The sequence below is a fragment of the Octopus bimaculoides genome, chromosome 26, assembly GCF_046866305.1.
Source record: "Octopus bimaculoides isolate indiv1 chromosome 26, ASM4686630v1, whole genome shotgun sequence".
In the NCBI taxonomy this organism is placed as follows: domain Eukaryota; kingdom Metazoa; phylum Mollusca; class Cephalopoda; order Octopoda; family Octopodidae; genus Octopus; species Octopus bimaculoides.
The window spans coordinates 243,389-256,366 of record NC_142953.1 but is presented as its reverse complement, the minus strand read 5'-3'; the positions used below and the strand labels follow the sequence as shown (position 1 = coordinate 256,366).

Below are 12,978 nucleotides of genomic sequence, written 5' to 3'. Positions count from 1 at the left end.
TGCACTTGTTTCTACCCCAAAACACAAGATGGTCATGGTTGGAACATCTTTGATCATAGGTTATCACAATCAGGAATGACCTGGGGCTAAACAATTACTGGTATTGTTATGTCTGCAGAACTTCATGATGGTCTTTTTTCTTCTATTCTTTTATTTGTGTGTCATTAGACTGTGGCCATGCTGGGGCACTGCCTTGAAGAACTTTTAGTTGACTGAATCGAACACAGAAAGGCAAAGGAGCCGATACAGCTTGGCACCAGTGACATCACAACTCATTTCTACAGCTGAGTGAACTGGAGCAATGTGAAATAAGGTGTCTTGTTCAAGAACACAACACACAATCCAGTCCAGGAATCGAACTCACTACTTCATGATTGTGAGCCCAGTGCTCTAACCACTGAGCCATGCACCTTCATATTTCATGTTATAATTACATTATTTTTCTCAGAAACCATTTCAGAATTGAGACATTCTGAGAATGGGAGACCAAATAATAACAGATATGAAAGCTGTTTAAGTTTTGAACAAATTCCAACAGCCAAGTTTCCAATATATACCCACACAAGGAATCTCTTGCAAGGAGAGTCACTAGAATTGGTAAGTTAGGTTGAGGTGGAGAGGCATGTTGGACTGAATTGGAAATTAAACCAAAAGAAGCAAACCTTTTTGTCTTTTTTGCATGGAAATTTTGTTTCTGTATATTTAAAGTGGATAGGAGGATCACATAAAGTTACTCAATGGTTTTCAGATTGACAAATTATTTGTTTATTATATTATGGTAAAAGGTAAAGACCCCCTTCGGCCATGAATGACCATGGGATAGCACTTAGAAAGTTCCCTTCTGGAAGACCAGTAGCCACCCTTGCATTCCGGCCTCCCCTCTTCACACTACCGATGTTATCCAGCTGGCACCAGTGACGTCGCAACTCATTTCTACAGCTGAGTGATTTGGAACAATGTCAAAATAATGTATCGTGCTTCAAGAACACACGCAGCCGGGTTCGTGAATCGATCTCACTACCTCATGATTGTGAGCCCGACGCTCTAACCATTGAGTCATGTTTAATATATTATTTATTGAGACTAATTTCTGTCTCTGACTTCGATTAAGTAACCACATTCCTGAAGATATATTGAAATGCCACGAGAAGAGACGAATTCTGAAAAGACATTATATCTAATGGAAACATTGAGTTCTCAACTATGTTAATTGCAATCGGCTCCCTATAGTGGACAGGTACTGGCTTCAGCGGGATCTGAACTCAGAACCTACGTAATCAAAGTACTATAATTCCATTCATATTTCGGAAACTTTTTTTGGAGCATTATTAAATCGTCCCGGTACTTGACTGGTGCATTAGATTTACCGATCCCCAAGAAGATTAAAAATTAAGTTGACTCCGATGGGATTTAAACACGGAACGTAAAGTTACGAAACTTAAATCCCCACGACGCATCTTGTACGTCACTATACACTTCTGCCATCGATTGGCTTAATGAGAAAATTATTATTTATTCTTGTTTCTATGGTAAAACTGAGTTTTAACGTCACTTAGCTTTTTCCCGTCCACGTATCAGTCGTGTTCCCTCCCCTCCTCCTTCCATTGACGTAGTCATTTCCTCCTCCTCCCCTTCTTAGCAGGTACTTTCGAAGGGAGGTAATCATGGCACAGCTATATAAAATCCCGAGTCTCTGCCTGCCGACCTTTCTTTGCCAGTTTGCATTTCAGCTGCCTTCATTCGTCCTCTTCTTATTCACAATTCTTGAGCACTTTTGAAGAACTTTTGTCATGGAGCGCACATTTATTGCTGTCAAACCAGAAGGCGTCCAACGAGGGTTAGTTTTAACTGTTTCATAATATTTCAGCACTTCACTACGCTGTTTCTAGTCCCTTTAATTCGTCTCTCTTTATCCAGATTGTTTAGTCCTGAACTAATTAGATGTTCTTTTTTTGATTAATCAATTAAACTTTCCCAACAGCTAACCTTTCGTTAGTTTTTAATCTTTATTAATAACATTTTCTAAATCTAAAATGTGATGAGAGACAAAGAGAAGGTCGACATGTCATTCACATTTTGATCAAAATCTCAATGTCTCTTTGTATGAATTGTAACTAAATTAAAGAATTAATTTTGTATTATCTTTTTATATTTTTGTCAAGACTTAGAAAAACGCCAACTATTTTTTAATAAAAAAACAAAGAAATCGAAGCTTAAATACAAAGGTTTTTAGGCGATTTTATAACGGCATTTCGAGTCGTGATTGACATAAAAAAATCAAGACAGGATTTATTTCAGTCTTTGTATTAATGATCTAAATTAAATGTTTTAATCAATTATATTGCCCAATTTGTTTTTTGGGTTTTTATTTTGCAAAAATAAAACTTGTATTTGTAATTTTATTTTCCATTTCATCTCGTGTGCGCACAGTTTCTTTTCCCCTTTGTGCGCGCGCACAACTGGGAGGGGATAGTCAATCTCTTTCTCTCTCTCACTTTATGTTGTCTGCGGAAATATTGTCTAGTTTTTAAAGAATTATATTTTTACTTTAAATATCTTTTTCTTCGTCCCTTGCATCACTGTGATCGTGGATGTTTTAGTCATAATCGTTTTATGTCGGATTACATTCAATGTTCCCTTTCATTTTTAAAACAGAAGTTCGATTGCTGTTTCTAGCTGTCAGAACAGCCTTGTAGACGATTCCGTTAGCAGAGGAGTGTACTGCTCCTTTTTCCCCCCTCTTCACAAACCCTTAATACCCCTTTTCCATTGGTTTATAGCCGGTTTCCTTTGTCCCTTTTAGACGTCACTTCGTTGTCTCATTTCACTCAGCGTGAAGCTGGTCGCTTCACTTGCTAGAAACAGCAGATAATTTATATTAACATTGTTTTCTAAGAAAGTCGTAATGAATTTTTTCTTTAAGATGCTAAGACTACCTTGGTGTATTTAGATCGTTATGTCAGGCCATTGTAACTCACTTGATTATAAGTCTATTCTTTCAGGATTGATCTGGAACTTAGCCTTGCTAAACAATTTTAACACCTAAAATTATTTGTCATGGTACCCGTTACAATGTCCTTGTCGCTATATACAATGGATAAAATCTTGCATGTTTTATTTATTGCCCATTTAACACCACACCTCTACAAAAAAAAATCTGTTACAATAAAAAAAATTTCCCGTTCGTTGGCTGCCATTCAAGACCGGTTTTAATGTTGTACTTATGTGACTGGAAATTTAGGCCCTGATTATTAATTTAACTGGATTTCAGATTAGCCGAGTTGAATTAAAGGATTATCATCTCGAGGAAGTCTAAGATATTTAATATGGGATCTGGTATCGTTCTCATTAAATTACAACGGTAATCTGAGATGTTCTGCAACCTATTGAGGTATATAATATTCAGTGGTATGGTGTGTATGTGTATATATATATTTTATAATGACATAAAGGGGGGTGGGGGTGATTGGGTTACTAAGTAGATAAGTATAAACAGATGAATTATGTGTGCAAGCGCCGCTCTCATCACTTTTAGATGAAATGTTTCCGGTAACGATTACCAGAAAATATAGTTGATATCTTGATTCTAGTAAGAGGATCGTTCTTCATTCATTTTAAATAGTTTGAACTCACAAATTTTTGTTACATTGCCTGTGATTATGATGAATCTCTTTCTCTGCGATTCAGAGGCTATAGTCATTGCTTGTTAATTAGCTGCAAAATTTTAGTCCAATTGATGATCTGCAGGCTTTCCTCCTCGATTTCAAGTGACCCTCTCTTAGCAGGTCAGCCTGTGGGAGGTATGGCTTTTGTCATCGACTCTGTACTGGATTACAGTTGCCAGTAACACAGAGGAGTGGCCACACATGCATGGTATTTTCGTGTGTAATTTGGTGGTTTCTAAGCTTGCTAAATATAGATGAAGGACTTGAGAGTTGATGGTGAGTTTGGTGAGGAAATTAGTGTGGAGTTATGGTGTCTGAGTAGAATTTCTGTTTGGAATACACTGCATAATGATTAGAGTTCTGTTAGCTATAATTGATTTGAGGATACTGCTTGTTCCCCATAAACATTAACAGCTATTAATCTTGACTGAGAGTTTGAGGTTTCTGTCTCAATCTTGAATTCATAAATTCATCAGTATGATAATTAGTTATATAAATAAAAGCATATCCAATAATTAGACGATTAAATAACGAATGTATTCCTGTTCAGCTAGTCAATGCAGCAAGCTTCATTGCTAATTAGGAGTAATTACATTCATAGAGGGAAACCTAGTTATAATTAGGTGCGGATGTGTGGTAAGAAGTTTGCTTCTCAACCTCATGGTTCTGGGTTCAGCCCCACAGCTTGGTGGCACCTTTGGCTGGCAGAATCATTAACACGCCAAGCAAAATGCTTAGCTGCATTTCATCCATCTTTATGATCTGTTCAATATTAAACATTTTTCTATTAAAACTTTGGTAAATTTTTTCAATGTCATTGTAACTTTTGTCTTTAAATCTCATTTTTCCCTTTCTTTGCAGACTGTGTGGTGAAGTCATTACCCGTTTTGAGAAACGTGGCTTCCAGTTGGTTGCCTGCAAGTTGGTCCATGCTTCCAAGACCCTTTTGGAATCCCATTATGCAGAACACAAAGGAAAAGGGTTTTTTGATGGTCTCGTAGCCCACATGTCCTCCTCCCCTGTATTGGCGATGGTCTGGGAAGGTGCCAGTGTAATTTCAACTGCTCGCACCATGATGGGAGCCACTGACCCCAAGAAGTCCGCCCCTGGTACCATCCGTGGTGATTACGGTATTGATATGGGACGTAACATCATCCATGGTAGTGATGGAACTGAATCAGCCAATCATGAAATCAATTTATGGTTTACTAAGGAAGAGCAAATCACTTGGAAACCAGCTCTAAGCAACTGGTTGTACGAGTAAATTGGTCAGTAAGTTTAACAAAGACATTATAGGAACACTTACTGCAACACAAAATCATTTACATTTTACTGTGAATAAATAAGAAAAAAAATAAAAACAGGTTTATGTAAATATTGTGTCATGTTATCTTTAACCTTTTGTTTCAATTTTTTTTATCAAGTGATTCTGTGACTCTGTGGTTCTGGATTCAGTTTCATTGCATGTCAAATGTGGCAAGTGTCTTCTATAGCTTCAGGCTGACCAAAACCTTGTGGATTTGGTTGATAGAAACTGAAAGAAGCCTGTGTGTGTGTGTGTATGTATAATATGAGAGCTGATTGTTGGACAGGCATGAAGGAAATATATACAGTGGAACCTTGATTCATGAATGCCCCTCTTGAACAGTTTTTCTGAATATAAAACGTCCTGCATGACAGGGTCTTCAGTAAAAAATCACGCCAGCTGCAAGTGTCAGTTGCTGCCTAACTTTTACTCAGTGTCCATCCCTGCTTCAATTCGACATGCTTTGTCCTGAAATTACACACAAGAGAGAATTCATAAAGCGAGGTTCCACTGTGCATGTGTATATAATAAAGCCATTTTGCGATAAACTATTTGGTGCTTGGATTCTAGTAGGAGGATAATTTTTGGATAACTTTATCTTAGCATATTCTTCATTCAAGCAACATCTACTAAGTGCTGCCCCCTACAAAGACATTTCATTAGTTTGCATTGCTAGTGTAGTCATGAGATAGCAATTGCTTTTGGTGTAATCCTGTCAAGACAGCCATTTGTGTCTGCTTCCCAGTACCATCAACAGTCACTCTTTGGTTTTATGAGCTATGACTTAAATAAGCAGTAAAATGAGAACCCAGAATTTCAGCTCTAAATAGTTTTTGTGCATCCAGCTGTGTTTGGTCACAAATTAACCCAATGATGTCCATAGTAAGTTGTGTTTTCACACTTCCCGCTGTGTGTGTGTGTGTGTGTGCATATAAAGGAATTTATTTCTGTGTAGAATAAATGTTTATAACATTGGTTAGCTTATCCTGCTGCAAACCAAGTTTTGTACCTAAAGTTGAAATTTGAAAGAATATGGTGTGTGTCTTTATCTCTGCTTGTCTTCACATTGAAACTGCTGAGGCAGCCGTGATGATGTTTCATACATATCAGTACATTCTATAGTTTGGTGCTTTCAATATGCAAACACCAGGAGGTAAAATAGTCGAAAGAGTACCCTAACATCAGAAATAGAATACTGCTTCAAGAACATTAGTCCAATCCCGATCAACCTGAATAAAGTGATTTGGTTATACGGTGGTGGATGTAACTGTGGTGTAAATGAGTTCACTTTGCAACCCTGTTCCAGGTTTCACATCTTGTTTTCCATTTTGGCGTCTGCAATCATTGCAACAGGTGTGCCAAAATCTCAAAGGAAATTGGGTAGATTGAAACCTGTTGTATGTTGGTAAGAAAAATTAGAATCACAAACTGATGCTCTGTTGGTTATGCCAAGTGCTGCAATAATTTCCTGATCAGATCAAACATGCAAGTGGCTGAGCATTCCATAGCCTTAATGTAATTCTCAGGGAGATTCAGAATGTGACAAGGTTGGCCTCTTTTCAATTGCAGGTACAACACAATTTTGCCGGCTGAGTGGACTGGAGTAAAGTGTCTTGCTGAGGGACACAACTGCCAGGTACCAAGTTCCCAGTTATAAACTGCAATACACTAAGCCATGTACCTTGGCACTGGAATTTTCAAATGAACCTCAAATAGCTTGTATTTGGTTCTGTCGTGATTACCTCCCTTCTACCGTATTTCTTACTTTTTGTCTCGAAATCAGAGCAGAGTCTTTCCATGTCAAATACTTAGCAGCATTCCATCCAAATTTATGTTTTGAGTTCAAATTCTGCCATGGTCAATTTCAAGACAGTGGGCTGGCAGAATCATTAACATGCCTGGCAAAACGCTTAACAGCATTCCATCCATCTTTATGTTCTGTGTTCAATAAATTAAGTAACTGTTGAGTCTTGGGGTCAATGTAATTGAATTTTACCCCGTGCCCCGAAATTGCTGGCCTTACGCCATAATTTGAACCCATTATTATTACCAAAAGTAGTGAGCTGGTAGAATCGCTAGCACGCTGGACGAAATGCTTTGAAGTATTTTTCCCATTGCTATGTTTTGAGTTCAAATTCTGTTGAGGTTGACTTTGCCTTTCATCCTTCCCGAGTCGATAAAATAAGTACCAGTTTAAACACTGGGGTCGATGTAACTGACTCACCCCCACCTCCCACAAGCTGCCCCTGTGACAAAAATTATTATTATTATTAGTAGTAGTAGTAGTAAGGCAGTGAGTTGGCAGAATCTTTACCACACTGGACAAAATATTTCACAGTTTTTCCTGCAACTTTACATTCTGAGTTCAAATGCTGCCAGGGTAGACTTTGCTTGTCATCCTTTCAAGGTCGATATAATAAGAGTGATAAGTGTAGCTTGGACAGCTGAGAAAGTCTGTTGATTGGGGCCAAGAAGAGAGTGTGTGGTTTGTGTGTTTGTAAGAGGTGATGCATGAAAGTCTGGAGTGGATTGTAATATTTAGGCAGAATTTGAACTCAGAACATAGTAGCAAACAAAATACCATTTCACCCGGTGTGCAAATGATTCTGCCAGCCTGCCACCTCCTTTCTACTCTAATAATGATAATAATAATAATAATAATGATAATAATAATAATAATAATAATAATAATAATAATGATAATAATAATAATAATAATAATGATAATAATAAACTTTTTTGACTTCTCATTACTGTAATCAAGTAATGTAATACAGTCTGCAGTTAGGGAAATTGTGCCAAAAAATTGGTAATCAAAAAAAAAAAAAAAAAAAGCACTCATTAGATTGCTAGGTTTTCATTCTAAATATATAAGGTGAGAAATAAGCTGGCAGTTAATTGCGTGATTTTAATTTAGAGACAGTTGTAAATATTTAATAATCTCAGGTAGACAGACATTAAAATATTTGTAACAATGAACATGAAATCTAGCTTTGGGATTTATGGAACTGCAGAATACCAATTTATTTTGGGAGAAATATTGTGTTAGCCTGAAGGAATAGCTTTAATAGTTTCAGGCAATGGATGTGGCCATACTGGAGCAGGCTGTCGAAGGGTTTTATCAATTTTTATTAAATCCAGCACTTTGTTTTGGTATCTTTCAAATGGAACTATCATTTTACTTTTGTCCCCGACCCCTGCTGGTTGTGAGTGGGGTCTGTTTCCAGTACAGTGTCTTAAAACAAACTTCATCAACATCTCCTTTTGTGGGATTCCCCATTCTGGAATCCTCCCTCAACATATTTCCCATGAGTTCCTGTTATAGCGACAAAATGTCATATTAGGTGCCTTGTGATATTTGTTCTGGCTCTTTGCATTCTGAGTTCAAATCACATCATGGCTTACTTGGGTGGTAAACATAATTAGGATCCTGGTTTAGCATCACCACCAGGTATCTTGGTTGGTTTTAGTGGAGTTGCAAGCATCAGGGTTAGAGTAAAGAGGTGTTTCCCTCTTTAAAAAAAAAAAAGATTTAGAAGGATATATATAGATATATACATACACGTTAGCTGGTTCTTTCATCCAGTTGAGGTGAAAAGAAACTATTTCTAAATATACTTGCTTGGTAAATGCTTATGAATGGTGTTTGTACTAAAGAATGATTTTATTTTTCAAAAGACATTTAAAAAAAATTATTTCAAATTGGAAATTGTAAGAGAGAAACAGTTTCTGTGCGTGTGAGAGAGAGGGAGGGAGATTGTGTGACAAAGAGGAAGAGGGAAGAGAGAGAGAGGTTGCGAGACAAAGAGGAAGAGAGGAGACAGAGAGAGGTTGTGTGACAAAAAGGAAGAGAGGAGAGAGAGAGTGGGGGGTGAGAAATAAAGACAGTGGACGAGAACGCGAGGAAGATGTTAGAAATTAAAAGAGAGAGAAATATAAACACAAACATAAAAAGAGAGAGAAGGAGGGAGAGAAAGAGAGAAATATGGATACAGAGAGAGAGGGGAGGGATAGATAGAGGGTGTTAAAAAAATGCCAAGCTCAAGAGACGCTTAGTGGCGATGTACTTCCGGTGTGCGTATAAATGTGCGCAGAAGTCGTGTGTTGCACGTGTGAGTGTATTATGGCGGTTCTGTTGAAAGTGGAGTCGAGAGGTGGAAGTGGTTGACTGGGATTCTTTCACTGAACCACATTTAATATTAAACACCATTCTTGGATTATAGGACAAGACAACAACATCTCATCTAACAAACAGTGAGACACCTTCTTTTATATCTCTTTCTACCTTCAATCATGGAGGAAGCTTCTGATTCTCTTCCAGTCTCTCGTTTCTCTTTAATTATTTAACGCCAGTTGATTATTATTATTATTATTATTACACTTCATGGTTTTATTTCTTCAAATGTTTCGCTCTCTTCTACAAAAGACATCGTTCACATAAAAACGACGATGTCACTGTCTCTTTCATTATTTAAACACGTGTATTTAGACATTATATATACATACATATATATGTATATGTGTATGTATGCGTATGTAAATATATATATATATATGTGTGTGTGTTCATTTGGAGTTTGCTTGTGTACATGATGTATAAATATATATGTTAAGCATTTCTCTGCTGGTTCGTGTGATATTATTGTTGTTGTCTCATCCATTCCTACACCAACAATGTGTTGGTTCTTAATGTGAGATGCTGGGATGATGTAAATATGTGTTGGTGTATCTATGTGTATGTGTGTATATACATACAGATATATATGTATTTGTGTGTGTGTGTGTGTGTGTGAATGCATACACTAACATTACGGACAATACTCTGATGATTTTTCCTGTTGACCATAACACTGTTTTCATCTATATTTCACCCTTTGTTTCTTTAATATTTTTTCTTTATGGGATGAAGTCGTTTAATCTTCCATGTCCAGCTTTCAAAGTGAAACCCTGTCCAGAGACACAGAATAATCCTTCTTTATAGAAGTTTAAATTCTTTTCATTTCTCTCCTTACAAGAAACTCTCCACCGCTATTTAAACTTTTAGCACTCGTATTTCTAAGTACGATCCTCCAAACTACAAACTTGATTATATATTTATATATGTGCATACATACACATAATATGCATATATGCTATATACACATTGCTCCGATCTAATGTACACATCTGTAGGTCTCTGTGCATATGGGGGTGTATTTATACCGATAGTCTTTATATTATTAACAGTTGTTGAATTAATCTGTGCTCAGACCGTAAACTTTTAATTCTCAAATGCCGACCCCTAACCGAAGCCTTTAATAATGATCATAAACTGAACTTTCATTTGAATATTACTGTAAATCAGACGGTCAGCTGTTTGTTTTGGACAAACACTTGTTTCACTCGGACCGGGAATCTTAAATCTTTTAAGTTTAAGTGGCGACGGTGGATGTTTAAACCCATCTATCCTTCTCCGACCACCATTCTTGGGGTAGAGTCCTCCAGCCCCTCCTCTATAGGGTCTTATCAGAAGCAACTGTCGTTACTCTCGTCCAGTCTTCGTTGTTCGGACGATTCTTTGCATTTTGAGATCATATCCCACCGAGGGTCAATTTTGCCTTTCATCTCTTTGGAGGGCGATAAAAAAAAAGGACCCACTCCAAGAACGGGAGATAGGAGAAACGGTATTCTTTCGTTATAAGAACGTTAAGCCTCATGACTTTTGTAATTTATTTCGGCTCTTTGCGTTCTGAGTTCAAATCCCGTCATTGGCCTGGCCCAGTTGAACACCACCACCTGCCGTCTTGGATCTCCGTGCCAAGCAATCTAGCCAGGTCCTATGATTTGAGAATGCCTTTCTCCCTCCCTCACGGAGGCTCTGTAAAGAGTCAGGAGCACAGCCCCTTCCCTAACTCCCTACCACTGGACTATTGTACCCTTTATCCCGAAAAGGACCACTTGCCTTTGCCTCCTGACATGACGTACCTCCTCTCTCTGCCGTTTCGTCTTTTTGTTTCTTTGACCACGTTAAGACTTCGTTAACTGGTGATTTAGCTGTTATTTCTCGTAAGTAGATTCCTTGTTTGTTTAACCCTGATACAAGTAGACTTACGATCAAAAGCATTCCAGGCATAACCGTCTCGTCTGTATATATATCTAAAACCACAGGATCGCGCTTGGTGTGACAACATTCAACTCAGATTGCAACATTTATTTAAAGTTCAAATCCGACCAAAGTTTGTCTTTCGATATTTTACAAGTACTGGAGCCAAATTTGTGGCCGTGTGTTTTCCTCTGCCTCCTCATTATTAAGTTATGAATTATCTTCATCATTGAATGCCTGAAAAGGTTTTATTTCGACTGTTTTGTGTGTGTTTACGAAGTAGTGTACCAGTCATCTACTGAGGTTGATTCAGTTGTTTGTAACTCTTTCCATATGTGATGGGAGAAAAAAAAAGGCTTGTTTGTAACTCTGATCTTAAAAAAAAATCCTTTTAATGTTATTGGAATCGATAGGAAAACTAACTTCTTTCCCCTTTTAAAATGGTTTGTTGACGGATTTTTCATCACACACACACACTATTGAAGAAAAGTACTCAATGCAGGTTCTTTATTTTATTTTGGTCGTTTACAACTGTGGCCATTCTGGGATATTGTCTTCATGTAGAGTTTGTGTCTGTACAACTATATATGATGTATTGTTTAAGTTTATTTGGGTCATTCTTATAAAATTCATCGTTAAACTTGGCTACAGTTCAAATTATGTTTCTTTTATTTTGAATTCCATTAAATTAATTGTTAAATACTAAATTATTTTTCAAACTGAGAAGCTGTGGAGTGTCTAACTGATGACTGTGAAATATAAACAACAAGCGTGGCGGCGGTGGGGGGTGCGTCAGTCGGGCGATTTTGGCGCACAAAAATGACATCACAAAAACAGCGAAAGTCATTGAAATTATTGGGGTGACATTGTTGCTGTAACTTGACAATAATGTTTATTTAATAAACAGGTCCATTCCAGTTAAATCTCGTCTTTATTAGGACATATTTCTCGTTGTTAGCATGGAACTTTTAATAGTAATGTGTGTGTAATGTGTTATTTGTATGATGTTATATATGTGTGTGTTACATATATATAAATATATAACATATAAGGCGATCTTTCGTTGAGGTCCTTTGACAGAAAAAGGACTCGTAACGAAAGATCGCCACATATAAATATATAACCAGCGAAGAGAACAGCTCGGTTACCCGATCTGCTAGAAATAGCTGTCGAATGACTGCCCGCCGTTTTAAAAGGTGGAGGACACCTTAGATAAGTGATCGGTGATCAGAGACACTGCTTTAACGGCGAAACTGGAATGATTTCAATGACGGGGGACACAGTTTGTGGCATCGGTTTACCTCGATGCCGAGAATAAGACAAATACTGTCGCATGGAAAGGAGGCGGAGTGTGTGGCGGCGGCGGCGGCTTTCTGTTTTGTGTGTTATCTAGAGCAATGCCGTGAAACGATTTTGGGGGACATCTGGAGAGGCATGGAACTTATACGTGGTAGCTTCACCTACTAAAAATAACAGCTGCCTCTAATCCCACCCTATTAGAAAAATAAGAGGGCAAAGGCACTCGAGATAATGTACTCCTAGCTAGGCGAATACCAAAGTCTTTGATCCTTCGATCAGTTGGATCAGAGCTGAGCTGGTGATAAAACAAAAGAGACAAACTGATTTTGAAATTTGCTCAAGGCCAGCAGTTTCAGGAGGGGGGGGGGGTTGCTAAGTTGATCCCAGTTCTCAGCTGGTATTTATTTTATTGACCCTGAAAGGGATGAAGGGCAAAGACGTTTATATTTTAAAATGTAAAAAGACTCCAAAACCTTGTTCAGTTTTGTAAAATATGAAATTAAGTATAACAAACTTCTCTCTCTCCTATAAACTCTAACATGATATGATGGTGTGATAATGTTCAGAAATCGCTTACCTATTTCTCCTATTCACTAAGACTTAACATTTCTTTGTAAAATATTGCC

The 12,978-nt window shown here is 37.6% G+C and overlaps 2 protein-coding genes across 6 annotated transcripts in view; both read left to right on the top strand.

Annotated features, from left to right (window-relative positions):
* The first annotated feature begins 1,644 nt into the window (after nt 1-1,644).
* On the top strand, nt 1,645-5,040 carry LOC106882130 (uncharacterized). Its single transcript, XM_014932695.3, has 2 exons — nt 1,645-1,837; nt 4,527-5,040. The coding sequence occupies exons 1-2, from the start codon at nt 1,791-1,793 to the stop codon at nt 4,927-4,929; spliced, it is 450 nt and encodes a 149-aa protein (XP_014788181.1). The 5' UTR covers nt 1,645-1,790; the 3' UTR covers nt 4,930-5,040.
* A 3,922-nt stretch (nt 5,041-8,962) lies between these two features.
* The window catches only part of LOC106882116 (uncharacterized), a 34,773-nt gene continuing 30,757 nt past the window's right edge, over nt 8,963-12,978 (top strand). For 2 of the 5 annotated variants that reach the window (XM_089342974.1, XM_089342973.1), the window contains exon 1: nt 9,065-9,225. The gene's annotated coding sequence lies outside the window, so the exon portion shown is untranslated. Of the gene's footprint in view, nt 9,226-12,978 lie in introns of all 5 variants that reach the window. The other 3 variants (XM_089342972.1, XM_089342970.1, XM_089342971.1) reach the window with 3 other exon arrangements.